General features: G+C 47.1%; 1 protein-coding gene across 8 annotated transcripts in view; it reads right to left on the bottom strand.

Annotated features, from left to right (window-relative positions):
- Positions 1 to 732: 732 nt before the first annotated feature.
- Positions 733 to 27,395, bottom strand: part of MGAT5 (alpha-1,6-mannosylglycoprotein 6-beta-N-acetylglucosaminyltransferase) — a 329,280-nt gene continuing 302,617 nt past the window's right edge. For all 8 annotated transcript variants that reach the window (XM_058434333.1, XM_058434331.1, XM_032145644.2 and 5 more), the window contains 3 exons: positions 22,471 to 22,545; positions 8,032 to 8,189; positions 733 to 1,304 (listed from right to left, as the gene is read on the bottom strand). In XM_058434333.1, coding sequence (XP_058290316.1) covers positions 1,106 to 1,304; positions 8,032 to 8,189; positions 22,471 to 22,545 — 432 coding nt within the window. In that variant the 3' untranslated portion in view covers positions 733 to 1,105. The remainder of the gene's footprint in view (positions 1,305 to 8,031; positions 8,190 to 22,470; positions 22,546 to 27,395) is intronic.

Here is a 27,395-nt window from a genome sequence, read left to right on the forward strand (position 1 = left end):
CTGCATTCATCCTGAGCTGCCCCCACTCGCCCAGCAGACATCAAGAGCCCCCCACCCCCGCTTCCCTGGACCTTGGTGCCATCAGAAGGGACACAACACAAACCCACCTGTCAGGAGCCCAGCTCCGGTCGTGCCACAAGTTCTTAAGGACCGACTTCACTCCTGTCCAAATCTTGGCTCAAAGACAATCCTCTCCAAGTCCATGAGCAGCGTGAGTCCTTCATCTCTACTTTCCTCCTCATAGCAGGGCTGGAGGGAGGGTGAGTTTACCAGAAACTCCAAAATCCCTCAATTCTGTATTTCTTCTAAAAGAAATTATGGCCAAGCTATGTGTCTGGGCATGGGGACATGGAGGAAAGGGGCCTCATCTCCTTTTTCGTCCCTGGCTGGGCTCTCTGGACAACACAGGCACGTCCCCCCGACTGAGGCAGCCCATGCTCTAGGTGCCATCTATGACAATGCCCTGGGGAGTTTGGCTGTGCTTCCAAAGAAAAAGTTTCTTTTGCTCTGCTGCCATCCGTTTTGAGCTGCCAGGTCCCCATGGCTGTCCCTGAGCAGGCCACCAGCCCCACGGCACATGGTATCTCTCCTGCACCCTGCCCAAAGCAGACAGAATAACAGTATAGTGAAGGTGGATGATTAACAGTGGAAATAAAAGAAGCCTGTGATCAATCCCTCCTCTCCCTCCCACCTTCCCCTCCCTCCCACCCGAATAAATAAGTTAATGGGTTTAGGAATGTTCCCATTCAAAGTTCTTTCCCATCAGCTCAATTCCTCCTGTTTTGTTTTAAAGGACTCTTGAGACTTTCTTTTGCCCTGGAGCAGCTGCAGTGACAGTCTTCCCACAGTTGCTCCTTGAGAAACAGAAATGATGTTGTGCTAGGGACAAGCCAGGCTCCCAGCCTGATATACGCTCTTGTTTTGTTTTGGTGAAGACTCCACTGGGTTGCTCGGAGTGCAGCAAGGGCAATGCCAAATCAGAACCTTCTACCAAAAAGTTCAGCTCTTGCCACAGTCCCTGCATGACTTCTGTCCCTGGCCCTGCCTGATGGGCTGGGGCCACTGTCTTCCCCAGCAGCATGGTGCAGGGCTAAGCAGGTAGCTGCTATAGGCAGTCTTTGCAGAGAGCCACCTGGCCCTTGATGAAGTCCCGGCAGGGGCAGACCCTCTGGTGCCTGGGGTGGGCGCCTGCACAGCTGAAGAGCAGAAGGTCACCTTGAAACACACAGTGCTTATTCTTGGGGTCAAAGGAGGGCACCAGGATGTCTTTGGCCAGCTCTGAGCTTTGGCAGGTCACCTTGTACCTGAAGAGGAAGAGAAAGGCACAAGGGTTGGTGATGAAGAGACAGAGCCTGTCCTCGTCATTGGCCCTGTGAGCCCCCATCCTGAAGCATGGGGGGATGTTGAGTTGTCTTGTCCTACCCTCTGCATCTGCAATCCTCCACCTCTAGGCATCTAGACTCAGGAAGGCACGTGTGCACCAGGGAGTGTGTTTAGGGGTGTGTGTTTGAGGCTGCCCAGTGAAGCTTTGCCTGCAATGGAGAAAAACTGGAAACAACCCAAATACTCACCAAGCAGGGAATGGCCAAATAAATCATCGCCCTTCTGTGCTTTTAGAGTTCTCTGCAGCCGTTGAAAAAGAATGAGGGAGAAGAGAGGAGCCGGAGAGTCATCGTGGGGAAGGGTGAGTCCCAGAATGGGAAGCACAGAGCAATCAGCCCGCAGTGTGCACACGGGAGGTGAAGGCTGCAAGTCGAGATGGCTACATGCTAATGCCTTAGCAATGGCTGCTTCCAAGAAGTGAGAGTGGGGCAAAGCTAAGCATTATTTACATGTTTTTTTTTTTTTTAAGTATGTTTAACTTTTTAATTAAAGGCTTTAAAAAAATTCCTGTTATATGGCCTTAGCCTCTTGCTGGAAAGCAATCAGACAGAAGGTGCTGTCCCAGGGCATCGCCTCCCTGGGTCTTTGCAGCCACCCTTCAGCCACAGCAATGGTAATCTCAGTTAGAGGCAGGTGAACTGAGGCTTCAGGATGTGCAGAGAAGGCCTGAATCCAGGCCCTCTCTCCCCAGCCCTGCGCTCTTCCTCCTCTGCCATCTTCTCCCAACAGCTGAGTGGTCTCAGGCTGTGGAGCCTGGTGGCTTTGCTTCCTTTGGCTGGGACCACTGCTTGGGGGGCCAAGGATATTCTGATGTTTCCATTCCCAACAGTTTTGGCCTCTTATCTCGTATCTTTCCCTCCCACTTGGGATGACTGCTCCCATCCACCTTGGTTCCCAAAGGAGGCAGCGGCCTCCCCTGGTGTCCTGCATGAATGCTAGGTGGGAACCCATGCTGTACCTGATATCAGAGAAGGTGGTGTCAGGGGGCCAGGCAGACCTGGGTTTGAGTCCTGGCTTCGTCTTTTAGGAGCTGTGTGGCCCTGGACAAATGAGTGAGCCACTTTGTGGCTCAGATTCCCTTCCATAGAATGGGGATAAATAATCCTTTACTGCAGGAATTAAGTTAGTGCTTCTACAGCATGTGACAGAGTCAAGCTCTAAGTAAGTGGATAAATGGCAACCATCATTGTTGTCAAGATCGTGGTCACTGTCGTCATCACGCTGCCTTGGCAGACACCGGATGGGCTATACCACCTCCCCCCTTGCTTGTCCAGCGGTATGAATTTACACACCAACCATTTCTGTTTCACTTGGTTCATGGAAGTCTCATTTTTCTGCTGACACGGAGGGGATGAGGATGGGGAGCTTGAGGTTTCTCGTTGCCTCTGGGAAGCTTCCAAATGGGCTTGTACGTGTATGTATGCATAAGTGTGTGTACATGAGCATGTGTGTAGAGCATGTTTATGTACCTGCATTTGTGTGCGTGCATGCGTATGCATATGTGTATGTGTTTGTAAAGCATCATTTTCTCTCCTACTCCTGCCCTGTCTTTCTCTAGCTAATCAACTGCCGGGGGGCCTTCCTCCCCTTGCCAACATTAATCCTGTGATTCCCCGCACATCTGCTGGGGCTTCTGGTGAGATCTCCCAGGCTGTCAGCCTGGCTTCTGCTCAGTTGCAGCTGAAGCCCCAACTGCTGCTGGAACTCAGCATGTCACTGGTGTTCGGGCCTCCCTCCCCAAGAGCGTGCGGTGCCTCCTGCACGTGTGAACTGCACCAGGAGCCCAGGCCTGCTCAGGAGAGTGGGACTCTCTCCTCTTGCTCCCATAGTCACCAGGAGAGCGCTGCAACCACCCTCAATACCCCACCACCCCTGCTCTTGATGCCAGCTGGGAGATGGGGATGCCCAGGGAGTTAAGGTCATGAATCATGAAGGGAGAGGGCAGGAAGCCGATTTTTATGGATTTCCTAAAAGGAAAAATGAGTCAGAGACTTGCAGACCAGGTCCTTCACAGAATACCTCAACTGGACAACAAAGAGAAAAATATCCGAAACTCAATTCTGAATGACAAGTTTACATATGGAACATGGCCTTGGGATACAGGTTTATACTTATGACCTTTTTTTTTTTAGGTGAATTACAGCAGCTGCTGTGGCTTTACTTAAACCATCTGCTGGCACACTGCTAACCAGAGCATAGAAATCTCTACGGTGACTCTCAGACCCCATGGCGAGGAGTGTCATTGTCAGGAGCCATGAAAAACCCTCCTGCCCGCTCCCTGGGTCACCTGGACTCAGGCTCTAGGCCACCATCTCCCAGGGTAGAAGCACACATGAGTGTGTGTCTGGGAGCAGGATTCAGCTAAGGCTGCAGCAGCAGAAGCCTGCCTGGGGTGATGCACAGAGACCACCGCAGAGTACGCAAGCAGCAGATGCTTCACCAGGCCACAGGTAAGACCTGACACCAGGCAGCTCCTCGAGGGTTTAACGGATGGATCTGGCTGTGGAATGCAGGGCTCTAACCAACTCCCTGGCGCCAGTGTCTTCTAAGCCCCCAGGGAGCTCTCCCTTTTACTGGCGTGCATATGCCCATCCCGCAGCCTGAGCAGTCAGGAAGGTGACTCCATTATCCTTGTGAGCAAAGGTCATCAGTGAGGCAACGCAGCTTTCCCCAGTCGCTAGAGCACATGGAGACCAGAGAGCCTCTGCAGCCCAGCATCCTCAATCCCTGGGCGGTCCCTGCCTTTCCAGGGGGTGCACGGTGCTGTGTCTGCCTCTCTGTCCCTGCCTTGTCTGTCTCACAAACACCCACATCCTCCTGCTCAGAGACCCCACCGCAGTGTGCCATCTTCCTTTCTTCCTAGTTTCTTACAAGACGGGAGTTAAAGTTTCTGGGCCCATCAGGTCTCAGTTTACAATTTATAGCTCTTGAAGAATAAATAAAAAGAGGCAAAGCCCCCTCCAATGGGGCTGGCCACACTTCCTCACCTGAAGTCACAGGCACTGGGCTGAGAAGCCACCAGTCCCTTCCTGACACAGACCTATAATGCACAGGACAGGATGCGCTGGACAGGAGGTGAGTGCTGCTGTCTCACCTGCTGCTCCTGCCCCTCCCTCCTGCCCCTTCCCTGGAGTGCCTTCCCTCCCTCAGCCCCTTCTCTTGAGGGCTCTGTTCATTCCAGCTCTGCCTCACCAGGTCCCACCTGGCGAAGACTCCACTGGGCTGCTCTGAGTGCAGCAGGAGTATTACCAAATCAGAACCTTCTACCAAAAAGTTCAGGGTCTTGCCAGAGTCCCTGGATGACTTCTGCCCTTGGCCCTGCCTGATGGGGCTGGGGCCACTGTCTTCCCCAGCAACATGGTGTGGGGCTGAGCAGGTGGCCTACTAAGGGTCACCTTCCCTCTCTCAGGTACCAAAGCACTCACAGTCTAGACTGTACTGCTTAGAATTCTTCGCACAGAGCAACCCCAGTTGCCAATAATTTAACATTTTAGAAGAAAGAATTTTAAGAGGTAGCAAAATTACAAACTGGGCAGGAACACATGCTCCTGTGTATGGAACTGAGCTCCTCTCCACTGGGCCCCACTGGAATGGACCCTGGCACTTCCCGGAGCCTCCATCTTCCAGTCTCCACCCCAGTCTGGGAGAAGACTTGTCCGGACGATGTGAGTCGCACCTGCATCATGCGTGCTCTGTGGTGGCCTCCTCAGTGCTTAACTGCACCCTTGCACCCTGCATGCACAAGAACTCGAGGCTGGTTTCCTGAATGGCCCTGATTCAAGACAACACAGGACACTCCAAAGGGTTCCCCTGATGTGATATACTAAAGTCATACTATAGAGTGAGGACAGCTGGTTCTTAAACGCTATGGATACCCAAAGACTGAAAAAGGAACTTAAACTTAGCTCAAAGCAGGCTCCAAGTTGGAGATGCAAAGGCAGCACTGGCTTACAGGAACTGCTAATTGCTAACTGGCTATGAATATGGATGGGCCAGGATCACCTCCACACTGAGGAGGCACTCAATAGACTGCCAGATAGCTGGGGTTTTACAACATTATCAGTATTTACAAATGCATGAACAAGTTATTCAGCAGGGTTCTTATGTTCAGAGAATTAATTGCAGACGGCTTTATTGCAAAATCAGCATTATTCCAGCCTCCTGCTAAGAAAGCTCGCATCTCTACAGTGGGGTAGGGGGTGGGGGTGGGGTCAAGCGATCCCATGGCACAGGGCCTGGCCTCAGGACAACCCCATGTTAAATCCTTTTGCTCTCGTGAACTCTGCATGGATACGGACGTGGGGAGGGGCCAGGGCTGGGGCTGGCTTATCCGTTTTGGCTCAGTGGCCTCAGGCCTACTCCACTGCCCAAAGCTCTCTGGAAGAAAGGAGTGTTCTACTCTGTCTTTGGCAAGGGCTGTTCATTATCTTACCCATCACCTAGGATATCCCCATTTTACAGATGAGAAAACTGGCAGAACCGAGGCAAGTGGCCATTTGCTCTTTCTCCTTCCTGCCTTCCTTGACCTGGACCCTGGCCTGGAGGTGGCCTGCCTTTGTAGGGCCCCATGCTAGCTCTGAGCCAGACCCTGATCACAGTCCCTGGGCCAACAGCCCTGACTCCTGCCTGGCCAGGAAGGAAGCCGTGCTGTGCAGGAGTCCCATTTGGTCCCATTCCCAGGATACGGCTTCTGGTATCTCTTATTCCATAAGTGGGCTTATGCAGACAGTCCCTAGTCTGTAACTAGTGAATTCTGACTTCCGAGGCAGACTCAGGGTTCTCAAGAAGCCACCTTACTCCAAGAGCTATATGCAAAAGGAGCGCGTGGAAAGCCCCTCACAGAACCCTACAATTCAGGATTTGCGCTGTGGAACTGGAAGCTTCTGGTACCATCACAGGCTTTCCAGACATCCCGGACCACCATCCCCTCCTAAAGCTTGTCTGGTGGCAGAGCAGGGTGCCGGCCCAGGCCCCCACTTTTGGCCTGTGCTTTTGTTTTCATGATGGAATCAGGGCAGCTTCTGTGCCTGGGTCTTCTCATAAAAAGAACAGGAAAAAAATAGCATCACCAGGGCCGGGCATGGTGGCTCATGCCTGTAATCCCAGCACTTTGGGAGGCCTAGGTGGGCAGATCACCTGAGGCCAGGAGTGTGAGACCAGCCTGGCCAACAAGGTAAAACCCTGTCTCTACTAAAAATATAAAAGTTAGCTGGGCATGGTGGCATGCAGTTATAGTCCCAGCTATTTGTCCCAGGCTGAGGCATGAGAATCGCTTGAACCTAGGAGGTGGAGGTTACAGTAAGCCAAGATTGTGCCACTGCACTCCAGCCTAGGCAAAAGAGCGAGACCCTGTCTCAAAAAAAAAAAAAAAAAAGAAAAAAAAAAAAGGCATAGCTCACACCCCTATTCATGAGAGCTTCCCTGCATCAGGCAGGACACAAGAGGCCACACACTCTCCCTACAAAGGGTTTTACACCACACTTAAGGATAAGACGACTCACAGGAAACAGGCCAACTCAGACCACAGTGCACGCAAATAACAACAGTGGCCAACAGCACTAACAGGGCGTGAAGCCAGAACAGGGACAGGTGAGCCCTGAGCCCCAGGTCCACTCCACTTCCTAAACATCCTCTTCAAGCCTGGAATGGTACACCTGCTACATCGAATATCTGGAGTTGGGACAGCAGGGTCTTATTATTTGTAGGCTAGTCTCTTGGAGAAAACACCTATCAGAGCTAAGGTGGTGGGTGGGTGGGGAGGCTAGATAATTATGCAATATGTGGACCATGGTGGGGTGTGATACATATTGAGAGAATGGATTCAGGCCTGTCAAAGGTCATAGGTGAGAGGCCAGAAGAAACCTCACATGGAAATTTGGGAACTGCAAATGCCCAACTCAAAATGCCAATGCAAAGGTAAAGGACAGGTGCCACCAAGTAATGCAAGCACAAGGTAAGAAATTCAAGGAAGGTGCCTCCCCCGTGCAGCCCTGGGCCAGCATTCCCAGTGCCACACTTACCTCACTACCAAGGGACCCCGCAGACTCAGGTCTGCTGGGGCCTGAGATGCACCATGTGTCAGTGACCTAGAAGAAAGTGCAAAGGGAATAGGCCACAGGAGAAGGCTGCTCTTGGAAATTGCTGTGGGCAGTTTTGTGCCAGCTCCTTCTCCATGTTTCTCATTCCTTTCTGACTCCAGGGTTGAACACTGTCACTCGCCACCAGCCCCTTGCACTGCTCAGACTCTGCTGGGGGCCTGGCTGCCAGCAGTGGTCTGAGGAGCTGGTCCATCTATACCTGTGGCTCTGTGCCCACCTCTACTCCCACTGTTCTTGGAGTCAACATTAGCAAGCTGAACACCTCCCACAATCTTCAAACCCAGATACAGCTTTATTTATGCAAATACAACGGCCCCATTCAAATTCTAAACACATCATCATGCCAGGTGGCTTCATCTCACGCAACAGAAACAGTAACAACACTGGGCTAACTCTCTGGGGGGATCCTGCTGCAACCTACTCCCCTCCCACACCTTATCCCCAGTGCCCAGCAGCTTGCAAGCGGAAACCTGTACCTCTCACCTGACTACCCCACAAGGCCAGCTGGAGTCTAGGGGCTGAGTCCCCACCTCCACCCCAGGGCACTTACTTCAGCATGTCCTTGTCCTTGTTGAGGTGCTGGAAGAAAGAAGGCTCGCAGATGAGCTGGCTCTCCTGGCACACCTGCTTGCAGGACTGCCCGGGCTCAGCGAGCTTGACCTGCAGGGCACTGAGGGGTGGCCACATCACTTGCCCATGGCAGAAGTCCTAGAACGACAATGAGGCCATCAGCCACAGGTCCAAGGATACAGCTGGGGATCCCCAGCCCTGCCAACCACCCTGGCAATGGAGGCGGCACATTGGGAGAGCACAGGGACGGGGAAAGAGTGGGGAGCCACACAGACGGGCTGGATTGGGGCTCAGCTGGATTATGCCTTCAGGCCAGGTCTTGACCTCCCTAACCACCAGCTTACTCAACCTCAAGACGGGGACCAACAGCAGTGCCTTCCACAAAGGGCTCCAGGATGAGAGGTCATACTTGTGATGAGCTTGGCACCATGCCTGCCTGTGAAGGGTGGCTATTCTCAATCATCACCATCAACACTTATGCAGCCAGGCTATTTAGAGCTTCTGCTCTTCAAGGCCCTTCTTCAGACCAGCCTCCACCAGCTGGTCTGTTCTCTTCTCTGATTCCAAAGGCACTGTGTCTACCCTATCTTGGCAGTTACCTAATAAGACACTGTTTCACGAGTGCTACTTTTATCTCAATGGCAAGGTTCTGACGCTGTGAGGTGAAGATCATGCCAAGGAGACTGCAGACACTTCTGATACCACCTCATATGGTGCTGTGTCCTTGGTAGGGACTCAGTGCTGGTTGGTTGAAAACAAATACAGTAAGTCCTCACTTAGTGTTGTCAATAGTCTCTCAGAAACTGCAACGTTAAGTGAAATGACAATATAAAGAAACCAGTTTTACAACAGGCTAATTGATATTAACAAAAGTTAAGTTCCTATGGCACATTTCTTGTCAAAAACATCACCAAACTTCTAAATAAAGACCCCAAACACTTCTAATATTAAACACTGAAACAAATGTGAGCTATACACACATTTAAGAAAGATGAACAAATACAAGTAACATAAATTATTTACGCAGGGAACATCACACACCAGGGACTGTTGTGGGGAGGGGGGAGGGGGGAGGGACAGCATTAGGAGATATACCTAATGCTAAATGATGAGTTAATGGGTGCAGCACACCAACACGACACATGTATACATATGTAACAAACCTGCACATTGTGCACATGTACCCTAAAACTTAAAGTATAATAATAATAAAATAAAAAAATAAAAGGGGGGAAAATTGTGAATGTAATTAATGTCATTGAACTGTACAATTAAAATGGGTTAGAGTGTCCAATTATAGGTTCCGTATGCTATGCTAATTTTTAAAAAGTAACATACACTAAGATCACTGAATTTTAAGTGTTAGATTTTCTAGTGTGCAAATTATATTTTAGGAAAGCTGTTTTTTTTTTTTTTTTTTTTTTTTTAGCAAAAGTGATCTGTATGGGCTATTCAGTTTTAGTAGAAGAGTAAAGGTAAATAAGATATGTAAAATTGCATCAACATTAAACTCAACTTTATCAAAGCCCAGGAAACAAGTGCCTGGACTGATCTACCCACAGGAGTAACTGCTTCAAGCTGCCACCATGGGAATGGACTGCTGCTCCTCTGCCTTTCTTGGCCTAAACCCTGAACCAGGAAACATCCAGCAACAAAACATGGATTTGCTTTATTACAATGTGGCACCCAAAACTGAACTGAGTCTTTTCGAAATGGTGATGTAACCAGTCCAAAGTCTGACTCATTCCCACTCTCATTCATTGATCCAACCAGTGGGTATTTATTGGGCATCAACTGGCACAGTCCTCTGCTTCATGCCACGGGAAGCAAAGGACATAGCAGCTGAGATACCACCTTCCAGGAGTCTTTGCTGGAGATGTCTAAGTAGCAAATGAATGGGAAACATCTGTTTTAATAAATCTTGACAATCACACACACACACACACACACACACACACAAAATTATTTACTCAATTTTTGGTGAATCAGTGAGTGATCGCAGTTGTAGTCGTGGTGGGTTCAATCAAGGAATACACGTTTGTGAAGTGAAAATCGTAAGGAGTGCCTCCTCCCACCTCGTAATTCATTATCAATCAATCACTAACATGGCACTGCAATCAGGCCTGCCTCCACCAGCTGGTCTGTTCCCTTCTCTCTTGATTTCTTGCATGTGTATGATTATCGTAGACTTTATGAAGTTTTATTGTATAATAATTTGTATTGATTCACTTGTTTTCGAACCCTCTTATTCCAGCTCAGGGTTGAGGGTGGCTGGAGCCTATCCTAGCAGCTCAGGGTGCCAGGCGGGAAGCAGCCCTGGATAGGACACGGTTCCATCGTGGGGTGCATTCACACACACACCCACTCACTCATGGTGGGACCATGTAGACACGCCAATTCACCTCAGGTGCCCAGCTTTGGAATGTGGGAGAAAACCAGAGTCCCTGGAGAAAACCCATGAAGACACAGGGAGAATGGGCTGACTCCATACAGACAGTGGGCCCGGCCAGGAATCGACTTTCTTCATTCTCAACATTATAGCAAAATGACATTATTTGAGGATCTTCTGTACAACATTTCGTATATTCAAGAACTGGAGAAATAGAAGTCTACGTAGCATGTGATAGGATGAGCAGGAATATGGCACCCCCTACCAAGAATGTGTGTTAAGTGCTCCGAGTGGGGCAGAGCCAGTTGACCCTGGGATCTAGAGGGAAGAGAGGAAACCAGCAGGTCTAAGGAGGACTCGGGGGTGTAGAGAGGGTTGGAGGACTGCCCCTGAGAAGTAACATGGAGTACCAGCACGAGGAGTGGTAAGGAGATGTACTTTTCAATGTGTGTCCTTCTAGAGTATCCTACTTTTCCTCACATTTCCTTTCCAGATCTGTGTGGAGGAGGAGTTGATCAGCAATCTCAGAGCCCAAGGCTCCTAGCACTGACGCAGGCCGAGGAAATGTTTCTATCCTTCCCTTGTCTGTCATGTGGAATGCCACCACAGGGATATGAGGGTCTCATGCTGCCCGGTGGGTCCCTTGGCATGGAGGTGGGTGTAGCACCAGAACAGAGGCTGGCCCTGAGCTGCATCCATGGGGCATACTGTTGCCATTTTTCTTTTCTTTTTTTTTTTTTTAACCTTGTGCTTGTATATATATATTTTTGAGATGAAGTCTTGTTCTGTTGCCCAGGCTGGAGTACAGTGGTGCAATCTCAGTCCCCTGCCTCCTGGATTCACACAATTCTCCTGCCTCAGCTTCCTGAGTAGCTGGAACTACAGGTGTGCATCCCCACACCCAGCTAATTTTTGTATTTTTAGTAGAGACGAGGTTTCGCCATGTTGGCCAGGCTGGTCTCGAACTCCTGACCTCAGATGATCTGCCCACCTCAACCTCCCAAAGTGCCGGGATTACAGGTGTGAGCCACCGCACCTGGCCCTGTGTTACTTTTAATGAGCCAAAAGACAGTAAGAAAGAGCAAAGCAAAACCCACCGAAGGCTCTGTGGGCAGCTGGCCCTGAGAGCACATCCTGCCTCTTGCTTTTACCAGCTATGTGAGCCTTTGGGCAAAATACCTAACAGTCTGAAGCCTTAGTTTCCTCATCAGAAAAATGAGGATGATGATACTGATGATTTCTTAGGGTTATTGCTTCTTCCCATCTCCTTGGAGGAAATGCTGAGAAAGGCATTGCCTGTTGAGAAAGGCAACTGTAGGTTACTACCAGGTTACTTGGTGCTAGCTTCTCTTAGAGTCTCCTTAAATCAAGGATCCTGATTCCAACAAGGCAGGCAAACCCACTGCTGCCCTCCACTCATGTGTTCCTATGATGAGGGGATTCGACTACTCTAGCCCGAGTGAGTTTTGGTGGTTAATAAGCAAAATGCTTCACCGAAGAGTCAGCAGGAAACCTAGAACTTGGATTCCTATCAGCTGCAAACAGAATTCCAAGAAGGTCTAATAATTCAGAGATGAAAAGAAACACATTGGATTATTGAGGGATATTAGGATGCAGCTTACTCTTCTGAAAATGATGCACGGTGGGTGAGTGGGTAAGCAGAGTGTCCCAGGACCCATACAGCCCTGGGCACCACCAGAGACAGACAACTAGACAGAAGACCCCTCAAATGACTGCTTATATTCATGGTGATTTTCATCACAATCCAGGCCCCTGTTAAGCCATGGGTGGCAAGGTAACTTGAGTCTGAATGCTGCTACTAAGGCTGAGAGCATGACTGTACAGACCTGTGAGACCCTGAATGGGGGCACAGTGATCACTGGTGGCCGCTGCTTTCTTAGGTGACAGGAAACCTGCTGGCTGGCCTTTGACACTCTGCCCATCCCATTGGGACAGTTGTCATCAGACAGGAAGGATGAAAGCACACAGTGATCAGTGGAGTTACTGATGATCAGAGCTGAGCAGGGGCATGGGCACTGGAAAAGGCAAAGTGTTTTTGGGTTGTTTTTCTGGTTGGCTAATGCAAGCAACTTTGTTTATATAGGTTGAATATCCCTTATCTGAAATGCTTAAGATGAGAAGTGTTTGGATTTTTTCAGATTTTGGAATATTTACATATATAATAAGCTATCTTTGGGATGAGACCCAAATCTCAACATAAAATTCATTTATGTTTCATATATATCTTAAACATGGAGGCTAAAGGTTTTTTTTACAATATTTTAAATACATTTGAACACACAAAGTTAAAGTACTTTTATGTGTGAAATTTTCCATGGTACTGTCATGGTGGTGCTCAAAAAGTTTCAGATTTTGGAGCATTTTGCATTTTCAGATTAGGGATACTTAACCTACAATTTTTTATTTTTATTTTTATTTTTTTTTGAGATGGAGTTTCGCTGTGTCACCCAGGCAAGGGTGCAGTGGCATGATCTTGGCTCACTGCAACCTCCCTCTCCCAGGTTCAAGTGATTCTCCAGCCTCAGTCTCCTGAGTACCTGGGATTACAGGTACATGCCATCACACGCAGCTAATTTTTGTGTTTTTAGTAAAGACAGGGTTTCGCCATGTTGGCCAGGCTGACCTTGAACTCCTAGCCTCAGGGGATTCGCTTGCCTCGGCCGGCCTCCCAAAGTGTGGGATTACAGGTGTAAGCCACCATGCCAGCCTGCTCAATCTATAATTCTTTAGGAGCCACTGGGTCACTTTTGCAGCCTTTAAATTTTATAATAAAGAGATTTTAAAATCCACATACAACAAATCATGTGACTGAACAGAAACGATAAGACAATTGGGAAATCTAGACCAGATCACATCATTTACATCAGAAGAAGCCAAGTGGAAATGTTTCTCTCACCATCTTGGATTTGGCTTGACCCAGTCCTGGGTTAGGCTGGGGAAATGAAGACCCACGAAGGCTGAAAGCTCCTGTTTAGGCTTTCATGCAAGAAAACTGTGGAACATCTCTACTTACATGACACCTACAAACAGAGCTGAGGGCAGTATCTCTGTACCTATTGAGTTTGGAGACTCTTTAGAAACTTGGCTTCTTACTCATGCTCAGCCTCATGGGGTACAGGAAGCAGCACAAAGGTTAACACTGAAGAGAGGCCGGGCAGGGTGGCTCATGCCTGTAATGCCAGCACTTTGGGAGGCCAAGGTGGGCGGATCACCTGAGCTGAGGAGTTTGAGACCAGCCTGGCCAACCTGGTAAAACCCTATCACTACTAAAAATACAAAAAAATTGGCTAGGCGTGGTGGCATGCGCCTGTAATCCCAGCTACCTGGGAGGCTAAGACAAGAGAATTGCTTGAACCCGGGAGGCGGAGGTTGCAGTGAGCCGAGATGGCGACACTGCACTCCAGCCTGGGCGACAGAGTGAGACTCCGTGTCAAAAAACAAAACAAAACCCTGAAGCTAGGACAGAGTCTTGCTTTGTTTGACAAGGAGGAAGTGATGAGTGATGTGGCGAAGGAATGTGCTTCATGTCAGAAAGAGCAGATTGGGAGCCTTGCCCCACCACTGTGGTGCTTTGGGCGTGTTACTCAGTCTGGTCTCATCTCCTGCTTGTCGGCAGACAGTGAGGCTAACAGATAGTAAGACATGGAGCTGAGCAGAATGCTGGCACATGGCTCCATAAATGCTCCTTTTCCACCTGTTAGCCCTTCTTGGAAGACATGCCTGTGCCCCATAGAGGTTCCAAGGTACTGCATCGGAGACATCTGCAGAATCTGGGGCAGCCCTAGATGAATGGACATCTTGCACCTCAGCCCCAGCAGGGCAGGATGGCACCGCAAGGCCCAAACCATGGGAGATGTCCTTAAAGCTGAACTGCAGGGCTGATATGCCCTATTTGTTCATTTCTTTGTAAACTACAGCAGCCGCCCCTCTCAAGGTCCCCCTCAACGGGTGTGCTTAGTTCAATCCTGCACATGAACACTGGAGCTCCAGGAACCCTTTCTGGTGCTCCCCAGGAGCATGGTCTAGCATCCTCTCAGCAGTCTGTTTTGGGGGTCAACAGAATCAGGAATAGTAAAAATAGCAGCGGGACCTTCTCAAAGCTTGCTGCCACCTGGAGAGTCTAAAGGTGATCACACTGAACAGAGGGAGGCCTGAAGGTGGCAGGAGAAAGCTGGGGATCTGGGTTAGGATTCTGGCTCCCAGCTGTGGGACTTCATAGATGTCTCTTCAGCTCTGCCTGCTCTCACACATAAAATGAGGATGATGCCATCTGTCCTTCACTCCTTATCTAATTCCTGTGAGAAGAAAATAAGGTGACTGATAAGAAAGAGATGTTAAAGATAATGTTCCAAGGTTGACTGTTCTTTGCTACAAGGGTCTGGAGGTAAAAGTTGAGTTGGTTGATTACATATGATAATTCACCTACATCCACAAGATCCACCTTTTGGCCCAGCTGCTTTTAGGGCACAACTGAAATGGAAGCCCCTGTCATAGCCTCTTCTCTCCCGTAAGTGCCAGTCCCATTGGGTGCTCAGAGAAGGATGGGCTCTCTGAGCCCAGTCCCATTGGGTGCTCTGTTTCATTCAACTGCAGCACAGGCTAATAAGGCAGTGCCAACTTGCCTTATCTCCTGACCATAAGTACTCATTCCTTCATTCACTGAACAAACAACTTGCTACTAGGCAGAAAAGCATAAGGGCTCAGAGATCAGACTGCCTGGTGGACTCTTACCTCCTCCGCTTATTAATCATAATGTGTAACGTGCTCAGAAAAGCGCCTGACACAAAAACACCATCTGCATGTTGGCTGTCACCATGACTACGTGCAATCTGGTCCCTGGAGTGTGGGGGAAGGGATGATGAAGCAGAGGAAGCACAAACGCCTGCCTTCATAGGGCTTGCATTCAGTGAGGGAGACAAAAAAACAATGGATAAGTCAATATATATAGTACATTAAAAGGCGGTAAGTACTCTAGAAAAGAACGAAGTGAGACTGTCGGCAGAGATGATGTCCTGATAAGGCATCACTGAAATGGTGGCAGCTGGGAAAAGACATGAGGAAGTAAAGAAGTGAGCCATAAGAGCATCTGGGAGGAATATTCTAGGCAGAGGAACATCTAGATCAGAAGATTTGACAAGGGAGTACATTCCAGGGGGAGCAGGCGCTTCCGGGTAGCTTGGCAGAGTGTGTATATTATAGGTCAGAAGTGATGGGGTTCAGGAGGGCCCTGGGAGTCAGATCTTCGGGGTCTAATTGAATGCTCTAGCTTTTCCTTGAAGTAAGATGGAAGACACTGGAAATTTCTGGGAAGAGGGGTGATGGGATCTGCATGCTGGGAACAGACTGCAGGAGCAAAGCAGCAGCAGAGAGACAGGAAGCTGCCGCAACAGCACAGGAGAGAGATACGGGACTGAGACCCTGAGACAGGGCATCTCTGTTCAACAAACCCCCATGAAACACTCATGTAAGCTGGCTTTGAAGGTTTCCTCATTCATTCAGTACTTTACAAATGACTATTAAAGTCTCCCACTGGGTGCTGGAATTACAAACATGAAGGAGACACAGTCCCTGGACTCAGAGGTTCAGCGCGCAGTCTAATAAGAGAGGCCAATGCTAAAAAATTACCGAACAGTACAAAACAAATGCCCAAATAGGATGCGCAAGCCACTTGCAGAAAGGAAAGGATTAACTCTAGGATAGGGAAAAGTGGTGGTAGCCGTCAGAGAAGGCTTCCAGGAGACAGGGAAGGCCATCTGGGTTTTGTAGGCTGCATAGAATTTAGCAGCTTACCTCTAACATGGCGCTTTGCAGATAGTTGGTGCTGGGAACAGACTGCAGGAGCTGCCCAACTAAACTGAATGTTTTTTGCATCTTGAGGCTTTGACAGTAGCAGAAGTAGAAAAGGAAACTATTCTAACTCAACGAGCTCCTATGCAGCCAGAATGAGATATAAACAGTAATTTCCAATCTGGTTAACAAGCCCGCTTAGAACACAGAACATCTGCATCCTTCCCTAACAATTATTTCAACCAGACACCAAATTTCTCTAAATGTGCTTGACTATCCTGAAATTTCCATGCAGTAGCCATAAACCAACAAAAAGTCTAATAACCAGCCAATTTATGCGATGGAACAATGTTCTAAACAAATGAACACAGCCAACCCTGAAGAAGAGGTAAGAGCACCGCCTTTGTAAAGAAGGCTAATTAGCAGCCTGGGGAAAACACCATAAAAATACAGAAGGGGCCAGAGAAGGGGAGGAGAATGCTCCCCGGGAGAAGCGTTAGGTAGCAGGGCTGGCTTGTTCACGCCCTCTTGGTTTGCTGGGCCAGGGGAAGGGACACTTGTTCAGAGCAAAGCAGAGGAGTGGTAACAGAAGGGCCAGTCAGGGAGGGCTGAGTGGTTGTATGAAGGGGGTCCAGAAACCCCTCACCCCACCCACTGCAGCCAACTCTTTCACAGAGTTACTAATAAGCCCATGGAAGTTCGGTGCAAGTGGGTTTTGGTGGGAACCTACATTGTCTAGAACCAAGAACACAGGTTCAAATATAAATGTCTGCAGGCAGGACCTAGAGGAGGAAAAACCAGAAATTGGCAAAAAAAAAAAAAATAAAAAATAAAAGTTGGTAGGACAGGTAGGACCATGAAAATGGGATTTGGGCCCTGTTCGGTCAGCTATTTGAGGGATAAGGCACATATTGGTTATCTGTGTTACACCCGAGAAATCCAGGGCCTGGCACAGGAAGTGTTCTATAAATATTGAGTAACTGACTGGATTAGCACACCTCAGGTGCCAGGCTGAAACCGACCATTGTCGGTGTCTGCTTTCCCTTAAAACACAGTGAACTGTGTCCACACACAGCCCCATAGGTTGTTTCCCAGAAGTGAGTGTGAATTTTTGTTTCCACAAAAGAAACAGTGACGGTGCCTGTAAAACTGAGCAGTAGGCAGCAATCTCCATGGATTATCTCTACACATGCAAAATTCCACTGAGCAAAAAACTCACCTTTGAAGAGCCAAAACAGAAATCTACCTTATTCACACACTTCTAGGAGTCTACCCAGGAGAAACGAAAACAGGTCCATACACAGATTGCATGTGAATGTTCACAGCAGCACCTACCACATTAGTCAAAACGTAGATATAACCCAAAAGCCTATCAACTGGTGAATAGATAAACACATTGTGATATTAGTCTGCACATACATGGAATACTATTCAGCAATAAAATCAGTTCTGACACATTTAACAACATGGGTGAACCCCCAAAACATCATGCTAAGTGAAAGAAGCTAGAAACCTCCAGAAAAGGCTCATCTAAAAAGGCAGGAAACAGATCAGTGGTTTCCTAGGGGTGGGGTGGAAGTAAGGATTGATGGCTAACAGGGACAAATGAGTTTTTTGGGGTGATGGAAATGCTGCAAAACTAGTGTGTGGTGGTAGTTGTGTAACACTACCAATTTGCTAAAAAAAAATCATTGAATTGCGTCCTTATATGCAGTGAACTTTATGGTCTGTAAACTAAACCTCAATGAGCCAGTTTGAAAAACACACCTTGGTTGGTTTCTGGGCTCCTGCAGCAACTCGTAGCGAAGGCTTTGAGAGCACCCACATGGGCCAGGCATTGTTCTTAGTGCTAAACATTATCAAACTACCTTTTCCTTCACCAGCCTGATGGGTAGATTGCGTTATCCCTATTTCTCAGAAGAGGAAAGAGCATAGAGATGTTAGGTAACTTGCCCAAGGTCAGAAACACAGTGGCAAGCAGAGCTAGGATGTGAACCCAGGCAGTCAGCTGCTAGGGTTCAGTGCTTAATCATTACCTGCCTAGTCTCTCTGGGTACAGGAAAGGCTGGGTAAACAAAAGCTATTGATTTCTCAAGAGTAAACATTCCTCAAGCTAGTACCAACCTTCTCCCCTTTTCAATTTCTCCCTCTTTCCTTGCAATCTGTCACCTCTACCATTGCTCCCACCTTTGGACTATCCAGATCCATAACAGGCTTGTCCTTGCATCTAGAACACTCCATAGTGGGCTTATCCTGGGCTCTGATGAACAGACATTCTAGGACCTTCAGCTGATTCCACAGCCATTGTTGGAGTTAACTCTTTTTTTACCCTCCATCTCTCCAGAATGCTTCTCAGATGAATCACACAGCTCTTTACAAAATTAAAATGACTGTGACCATGCTATATATTTACAGTGTCTTTACGGGAAATAGAAAATATAATTCAAGAGCATATGTACGGTTTTAATAAATCAATCTGAAATTGCCATTCCTTCAAAAAAGTCCTGCTATGCTCTCTGACCTGAGGCTAATACAAAAGACCTTCCCAAGAAATGCATAATGAAAACCTTAACAAGCCCAGACATACTGAGGATAGGGAACAACGGTGCTTGATCTTAGATTACAAAGAAGTTCCCCCTGCTGGAGACAGCATCTCTTTGAGAAAGCTGATTTAAAAGAGCATGCACTCTGAATCAACATTTTCAGTACAGTAAAGGAAGTGGGAACATTAAGAGAAAAGAGCAAGTGGTTTTCCTAGATCCAGGAGTCTTTCTCACTGGGTGCCTGTACCCAGGGAGGGCTGGGTATGAGGTGGGTTTCCTGCTGGTGACTGCTCAACTGCACACTGAAGCCTGGGTGCCCTCAATTGCCGTCTGTTGGCTCCCTCTGGCTCCCACTGCCTTGGCTGAGCGTAACGGACAACCCTGAAAGGTTTCTGGGGTAAAAGCTTCTGTGTTCTCCTTGCAGATCACATGGAGAACTCTGAAGGCAGATATCGGCCTAATTAGGGCTGCAGTGCTCCTGCCATTCAAGGGGTGGGAAGGGCCTCCTCATAGCTGCAGGCTTTCTCGTTCATACCAGGAACACCTCCTCTCCATCCTCGCTGCCCTTTGAAGATACTCGTCTAGTTGCAAAAAATAATGAATACTTCAACCTCTAAAACACTGGGGTCTGGAGCTAAAAGAGGTAGAAGACCCCATCTGTGAACCAACGGGATCTTGGCTTCCTATCTTCCTTCTGGCATCAGGGGAACATTCTGGGTTCAATAGAATCTTTGAGATAAACTCAAAATAGGCCCCCTTTATTGCTCATTTAGGAGTATTTGGAGAATGTCTAATAAGAAATGCCCCTAACACAAGATTCCTGGAATGATTTTTCTAAGCACCAACCTGATAGTTCCACTGCCCCTTAGCCTACGACAAAGCCCTTCTTTAGCTTCCTATTACCCCAGAATCAAACTGGAATTCTTCAGCCGAGCTTCAGCATCTTTTCACATTCTGCAATCTCCTCCTCCAGCCTGGTCTCTTACCTCATCCCTCTCTTCAGTCAAGTGCCTATCATTCCCCATGACATTTCCGCCCCCCGCTCCAGGCCTTTACATCTGGACTTGTCCAGCCTTCCGTCTGTGCTACCAGTTTGCCTTCAGGACTCACCTCCTGCAAGATGCCTTCAGATACACTCTACCATTTCTCCCCCGTCCTCCCTCGGCAGGCTGGGCCATGTGATCCCAAAGCATCCTGTTGCTTCACTATTACCAGGCTGAACCTACAGTAGTGGCACTTACTGCCTGTGGACTTGGCTGCCTTCTCTATGAAACTTGCAGCTACTTGAGGGCAGGGATGGGGACTTGGAGATATTGTCCTCCCCAACTGACCGCACAGCCCATGGCATGCTCCAGCTGACAAATATTTAGAGTAAAGGAATGAATCAACAACAGCAGGCAAAAAAGAAACCTCTGGATTTCTGTGAACTGCAGATCTCTGCAGAAAGGCCTATATGGTGGTGGGGAGGGGGGAGGGTGCAGTTTTATTAGTATGCTTTCCAGCAGACAATTTTGGTAACATGTATTCCAAATCATAAAGTCCAAGATGAGCTTCCTGGTTCCTGACACACAGGAATAAAAAGCACATTCACCCTCCCTTCCTCCCTTCCTTCCTTCATTGTTTCTGTTCACCTGGAAGTTACTGTGCACTGACCATATGTCCAGCAGGTTACTAGGGATACAGAGGTGAAGCCAGATGGAGCCTCTGCATTATGGAGCATTTAGCAAGGTCTATTTGGGGAACAGGACCTTCCTGTTTGAAAGGAAACCCAGCAAGACTTACAGAGGACCTGATAACTTTTAAAGACCAGCTGGAATTACTGAGCCTCAGGGGAGAAATAAAAGCCTTCAAACAAACCTGATCAAGAGTCATTTATGCCTGGCAGTTGGGTAACTATTTTCCCTAAGAGGACGTGGAGACAGGTAAAGAGGGTTTCAGCAGCAGCTGCAGGAATCTTAGTATGTTCTCGAGAGCCGCCAAGATGGCGGCAAGAGCTGTGATGTCTTAAGACCCACAATTGAAGGAGGCCCTGCAACTCCTCTCTGCAGCTGCAGGAAGGGTGAGCAGCCCTTGATGATACAAGAAGACGGGAAGCAAAGCTCTGGACACCTTCCATCTCCTGAGGCCCTGGTAAGCATGGGTGGTGTAGACTTGGCCTCACATCAAACCAGTATCAAATCTTGATTCCACAATCTGTGAGCCTCATAACTGTGAGTCTTGGTTTCCACATCCAGATAATGGGGTTATTACTACCACCTCCTGGAATTACTGTGAGAATTAAATGAGATATTACATTATGATGTGTCTGGCACATGCTGGCACAAAATCTCTATGGATGTGGTTGCTAGAGTTGTGATGATACTGTCATTCTGGTGTCATATAAAGGCTGAATGAGATAAAGATTCAAATGGTTTCCCGTGAAACCAAATTAGTGTATTACAATACAATATAGCATAATGTATTAAATAATCAACAGTACCAGTATGCATTTATTGAGCACTGTGTATGTGCCAGGCTCTGTTCTAAGCACTTTGTATGTATTAGCTCATTAAATCCTCAAATCAGCCCTATGAAGTAGGTCCTATTAGCATCATCCTTATTTTACAGACAAGGAAACTAAGGCATAGAGAGGCCAATAACATGCCCAAGTCATATAACTAGAAACACATGGTGCCAGGAGTAAAACCCACATGGCCTGGCTGCAGAGCATGCCCTCTTGCTGCTGACAAAAGCTCAGCGTATCAGACACACCACCCCAAAGTATATGACCACGGCTCCCAGCTCCAACAGCAGCACCCAGGGCTGCTGGCTGCTTGCCACAGTTTCAGTCTCCTCAAACCATCAACTCTTCCTTTGAAGCCCACCTTGGGCCTACTTAGATTTTCAATATACCATTTCTATTTTCAGCTTGCACCATCCTCATCCCCTATTGTGTGAAGATCCCTTGATTGCCTTAAAAATGCTTTATCCTTTAAGAAGAGCACCTTATTTCTGGAATCTAGTCAAAGAGTTCATATTCTCCTACCCACAGGGGTTCTGAGTCTGTCTATTTCTAGCTCTGTGTTGCTTTTGAAGTCCAAGGAATTAAAATGCCATAAAATGATAGCAACAGGCTCCTGGCCTTTACTTCTAGGAGCACATGCTGCAGTTTCCAAACCTTGTTGGGGAAGATGGGACTCTTGGCACCCTCCTTGGCTTTGTCCTGCTTTTTATCTGTTTTATATACTTATAAGGTTTCATTTGACAAAGGGTCCTGCTTTTAGAAGATGTCTGAAAACCTCTAAAAAGTCCTAACATTTAGAATTGCTGAACATGTATTATTAAAATAATGCTTAGAAACAGCTGGTTTCAATTCTTGCCTTTCTTAAGGTGAGAATGGGCCTCAGAACCCATTCAGGGCACAGACCCTGATGGTCAGGGGCATCTTCACAGTAATCATCCCATCTCTCTTGTAAGTTTCCATTTCACCTTACACTGTCATCAAGAACATACCTACTCCAAGGGAATACTGGTTCTCTTGGATGACCATGACAGTGCTACTATTATCCAGCTTCTAGAGTGTCCCAAAGCAGGAAAATAGCCACAGAAACACAGTGAGCTCTTAACTGTTCTTGAGAGCCCTATGGGGTCACAGGAAGCAGTACACAGCAAAGACAGACTGACTTCTGATAAGCCTTACCTGTTTTTCGATGAAAGCATTGATTCTCTGTAGCATCCCCTCGCACGTAAATTCGTATGGCATGTATGGCTCAATCTGTGGAAACAGAGCATGATACCATGAAGGAGAAGGACAGAGAACATGTAGCAACTCCTAAGTCCTCTGACTCACTCAATACACGGGTGCTAACACCAGGAGGTGGCCTCATGAGGGTTGACTACGGACTTGCAAGTCATGATCTCATGCTGATCCTTACTAGGTGTGGGACTCTGAGCAAACGACTTGCCATCTCTAAGTCTCAGGTTCCTCATATGTAAAAGGGTGATAAGAAAACCTCACCTCTTTTAAGCTGCAAAGATTATCTGGGAGAAAAAAGGTGCTTAGTTTAGTGACTAGCACATAGTGGGCATTCAACCAAAGATGGAAGTTATCACTTGCTAGCAGGTAAGTTCCACAGGGCAGAGTCCACGCTGTTGGGTCATCTTTACATTCTAGTGATGAGCATAGTGTGGCACATATAGGAAATTAGCAAACATCTGTTGAATGAATGCATGGTCACTGCTCTAAGGCAACAATAAGCAGTTGAAGGATCCATGACAGTGACCTGTATTTGGTCTCTATTTGTAGGTGAGGTTAGCCTGTACCCAAAGAACTTAGGGTGCAAAAATAAAGTGATAAAGTGTCACAAGAAGTCAGCTAGGGGGTCCTGGGAGGTTAGAGGGTCAAAGCAGACTTCTACTCATGCTGGGCTTTTAAGGCAGGCTGTGAGTCTAGCAAGCCCAAACTGGGGAGGGCCAAGATGCTGAAGACATCCTTGGTGAACAAGTAGTGTGGTCTCTAACATGAAAGGACAGCAGGTAACTGCAGCTCAGTATTATGGGAACTGGTGAGATGAGGTGGAAAATTCACTAAATTTCCAAAAAAGCCTTGAGGTTTCTATACTAAAGAGCCCAATTTTATTTGAGGGAAGTAGGAAACTCTAGAGGATGCTTCATTAGGGTAGAGGAGGCAACTTATCAATATTGTGACACCTTGGAGAAGAGGAAGAAATGTGGGTTTGATCTCTGCTGCACAGTGTCTGCCAACACTATGAGGCCTGTGTTTTCAGGGGTATTACCGATCTAAAATGGAAATTTCATTTGAGAGAAAATCACCAGCAATATAGTCTATTACTGCTTCAGCGAGCCCAACAGCTCCTCTCAGCAATAGGGTAGACGGGGGTGGGGGGGCACCTTCACCAGCACCAGCTACCTCTAAAATGTTTGCTGGAATCTACAGGGTGGAGAACTAGGCAAAACATCTATAATTGAAGCTTGCTGAAAATGGGACAATGAACAGAAATAAAATTCTTTAGTTGGCAGCCAAGCAGTTGGTCTCAGGGCATCGTCTCCCCCTTTCTTGTGTGCCAAATCACACATTACATTGAAATCTTCAACCATGATTTTCAGAAATTTTAATTGTCTTCAAATGCTGAACAAATGCACAAATGTGGGCCACAGTGGCCTACAGCTGTCTGAATAGAGCTCAAAGAGGCTGAGCCGTAAATACTATAATATCATGGCAGACTATTCTACAAGAACAGAGAGGTCACTCTATTCCTAGACAGCTCATTTCTGAAAAGCTCAAAATACTCTGAAGAACTGACTTTCATGTTCTCAGTTTGTTCCTTGTCAACTCAAGCTTTTGAACTTACTGTTCCCTCTCTAACCCAGACACAGCCCTTCACACGAAATGTAAAATTTTTTCTTTTCTTTTAAGGGATGTCTACTCAACCCATGGGTGACTCCAGAAGCTTTCTATTGCTGGCCTAGAGATAAGTTTCCTCTCAAAGATTCATAGAAGGAACGATCTAAAACAAAGAACATGGCGTATCTGGGTTCATTTATCAGTGTTAAAGTAGGATTTGTACAGTGAAATAAACATCCACGATCATCTTTCATGAGATGAACAGATTTAGTTATGTTAGGAAGCATACCGAGTACCCAAGTGCCATTCGAACAACATTTCCAAAGGGAATCCATTAGAAAATGAAAGAAAGTTAATTCAAAGGGTTCAAAGCCAAAAATACAGAAAAATGGCTCTTCCTCTGTTCTCCTACCAATACAGCCCACTTTAACCAAAGGGATGTTGACTTATTCACTGCTTTGGGGCAGTTCACTGTTTTAAAGGATATGAAGCAAACAATTTTCCTATAAAAGAAAAGCAAAAAGGAGGGAGAAATGGAGGGACAGAAGGACGGAAGGAAGGAAGGAAGTCAGGAAGTCGGTGAGTCGGAAGGTAGGTCTATATTTCTGGACCCTGTGGGTGAGGGCAGGCAGGGGCTTCTGCATTGGAAAGCTCTTCAGAGTCCTGGCAAGCCTCTGAAGTGATAGCTGTTAATGTGGAGTGGGGGCTGGGAGAGCTGGCAGTTTTCTGCATAAAAGTTCTTTAGGAACAAGTGAAGTCCTCTTTGGGGGACAGAATGAAGGAGAATGCTAAATCACATCCAGTCATTGAGAAACCCAAGCTAGGCCAGCTGTGGAGAAGCAAGGAAGTATTCTTGGGCATCCTGTTTTTTTTTTTTTTTTAAAAAAAATAGGACTGTTACTCATATGGCGAGGGCCACAGGAAGGATGCCTACAGATTGCACTGTGAAGTTCCTGCTGACCTTGGAAATTTTCCCCTATCTTCCCCTCCATTTTCTCTTCTTGACCTCTCTTCTTGTGAGATTTCCTGTCTTCACTAGTACCAACTCACCTTTCCAAGTCAGGGACAACTTCTACAGGCAATTGCTTTTAGAGATCAGCCTCCATGAGAAGCCCTCCATGGTCTGACCTGACAGATGTGGCCTGGCATCATTCAATAAGAAATGGTCTTAGAAAGTACCAGGAGGCCAGGCTTTGAGTCATGGCTCCTCCACTTACTAACCATAGGATTCTGAGTAAGCAGAATCTGTAATTTCTCTTCGTAATTTCAAATGTAAACTAGGTCATCCCATCCCCCTGTTCAAAACTTCCCATCATACTTATAAAATCCTCAACACTTAAAAAGAAAGAAACAAACAAAAAAGCCAACCATATACACAAAAAAACCAACCACAAAAACAAAACAAAACAAAAACAAAAAACACAAACAAGAAAAAATCCCCTGAACGTTTACCACGGCCCATTGAAAGGCCCCACACATGTTCTGGCTCCTGAGGACCCTTTTGCGGTCTCCATTATTTCTGATGAGAAGTTGGCTGTGTTAATACCATTATTCCTCTAAATGTAATACACATTTTTCTCTGGCTGCTTTCAAGGTTTTCTTCCTTATTTTTGCTTTTCAGCAGTTTGATTATAATATATCTTGGTGTGTTTTTCTTTTCTGCTTCTACCTCAGCTTTTAAATTACTGTCCTCAAGAATACAAGCATTAACTAAGTGTTGCGGATTGAATTGTACCCCTTTACAAGATATGCTGTCCTAACCCCCAGCACCCGTCAATGTGATCTTATTTGGAAATAGGGTCTTTGCAGATGTAAACAAGTTAGATGAGGTCACACTGAATTAGGGTGGGCCCTAATCTTGTATAAAACGGAAAGACAGAGATACACACAGGGAGAAGCCATAGGATAAGGGAGGCAGAGATCAAACCTTTGAGGCTGCAAGCCAAGAAATGCCTACGCCTACCAGAAGCTGAAGGGAGGATATCCAGCTAGAGACTTCGCGGGCGGGCCGTGACCCTGCTGACATTTTGACTTCAGACTTCTTGCCTCCAGAACAGAGAGAATAAATTTCTGCTGTTTTAAGCCACTCAGTTGTTTGCACTACTGTGTTACGGCAGCCCTAGGAAGCTCATATACTAAGGGACTGGGAGAATCAAGAAAGAAGAACCTTCACCCTTCCATAGGAGTGACTCCAGTGGTGAAGCTTTTGGTGTGTGGCAGATATTTTAAGGCAGCCTAGAGGAACCACACTCCATTTGGCACTTCTTTTATCAGCTCAGTCTCCTGATGTTGGGGATTGCTGAAACTGGGAATGGGAATGTATGTATCGTCAGTGGGAAGCTGACACCAAAGCCCCATAGCCAGACCACCTTGAAGCGGGCAGAGCACAGATAATGCATCAGAGTGCCCTCACTCCCCTGGAGATGTTCTGAATTAACTGAAATCAGCAGTTCAGTGGGCCACAAACTGATTATCCTGTTCTGTTTCCCAGAGGGGTAAGATGGCCTCCACATGGGCACACTGGCTATCCCTCCCAGGATATACGCCTTTCCAGCCTCTTCCCTTTCAGTCACGCTGTGCTTTGAACCCATGCCTTTCTGCATCCACTTCTGAGTCTTATTTTGCAAATTACTCCTCATCCTATAAGACTTAACTAAAAGGCTGCATTCTCCAGAAAGGCTTCCTCAACTTCCACTCCTGGAGCGTTTGCATGTTGCTTTGGCACTGAACATATTCAGCCTTGTATTATGCTTACTTGCAGACATCTATTCCTCTCTCCCATCTATCCATTGGGTAAATCCCTATGTGGGCACTGGTAATACAGAAATGAGACAGATATATATCATGACTTCATGTTGCTAATGGTGTAGTAGAAATTTAGACTATCAACAAAAATCGTAATACTTAATATTGATTAAACACTATGTAGTAGACATTGAACTTAAGCACTTTATATAATTATCTCATTTACTCCTCACAAGTGACCAATCAAATGGCAATATTAGCCCTACATTATACATGAAGGGAAGCTGCTAGTAAGTGGTAGAGCTAGAACTGAACCCACACTGTGTGAGTCCAGCCTGCCCTCCCACATGCCTACACTGGCTTCTCTTAAAGCATCGTAACTAAGTGTAAAAAGCGCTCCCATCAAAGTATAGCAGCAGAGTGCAGCTGTGAGAGTCCATGGTGGGCTCCGAGTTGGGAGAAAGGGTAACTGAACTCATCTTTACTGGATGGTAAACTTCTGATAGGTGGGAAGC

The sequence above is a fragment of the Hylobates moloch genome, unplaced genomic scaffold (genome assembly GCF_009828535.3).
Source record: "Hylobates moloch isolate HMO894 unplaced genomic scaffold, HMol_V3 SCAFFOLD_24, whole genome shotgun sequence".
Classification (NCBI taxonomy): domain Eukaryota; kingdom Metazoa; phylum Chordata; class Mammalia; order Primates; family Hylobatidae; genus Hylobates; species Hylobates moloch.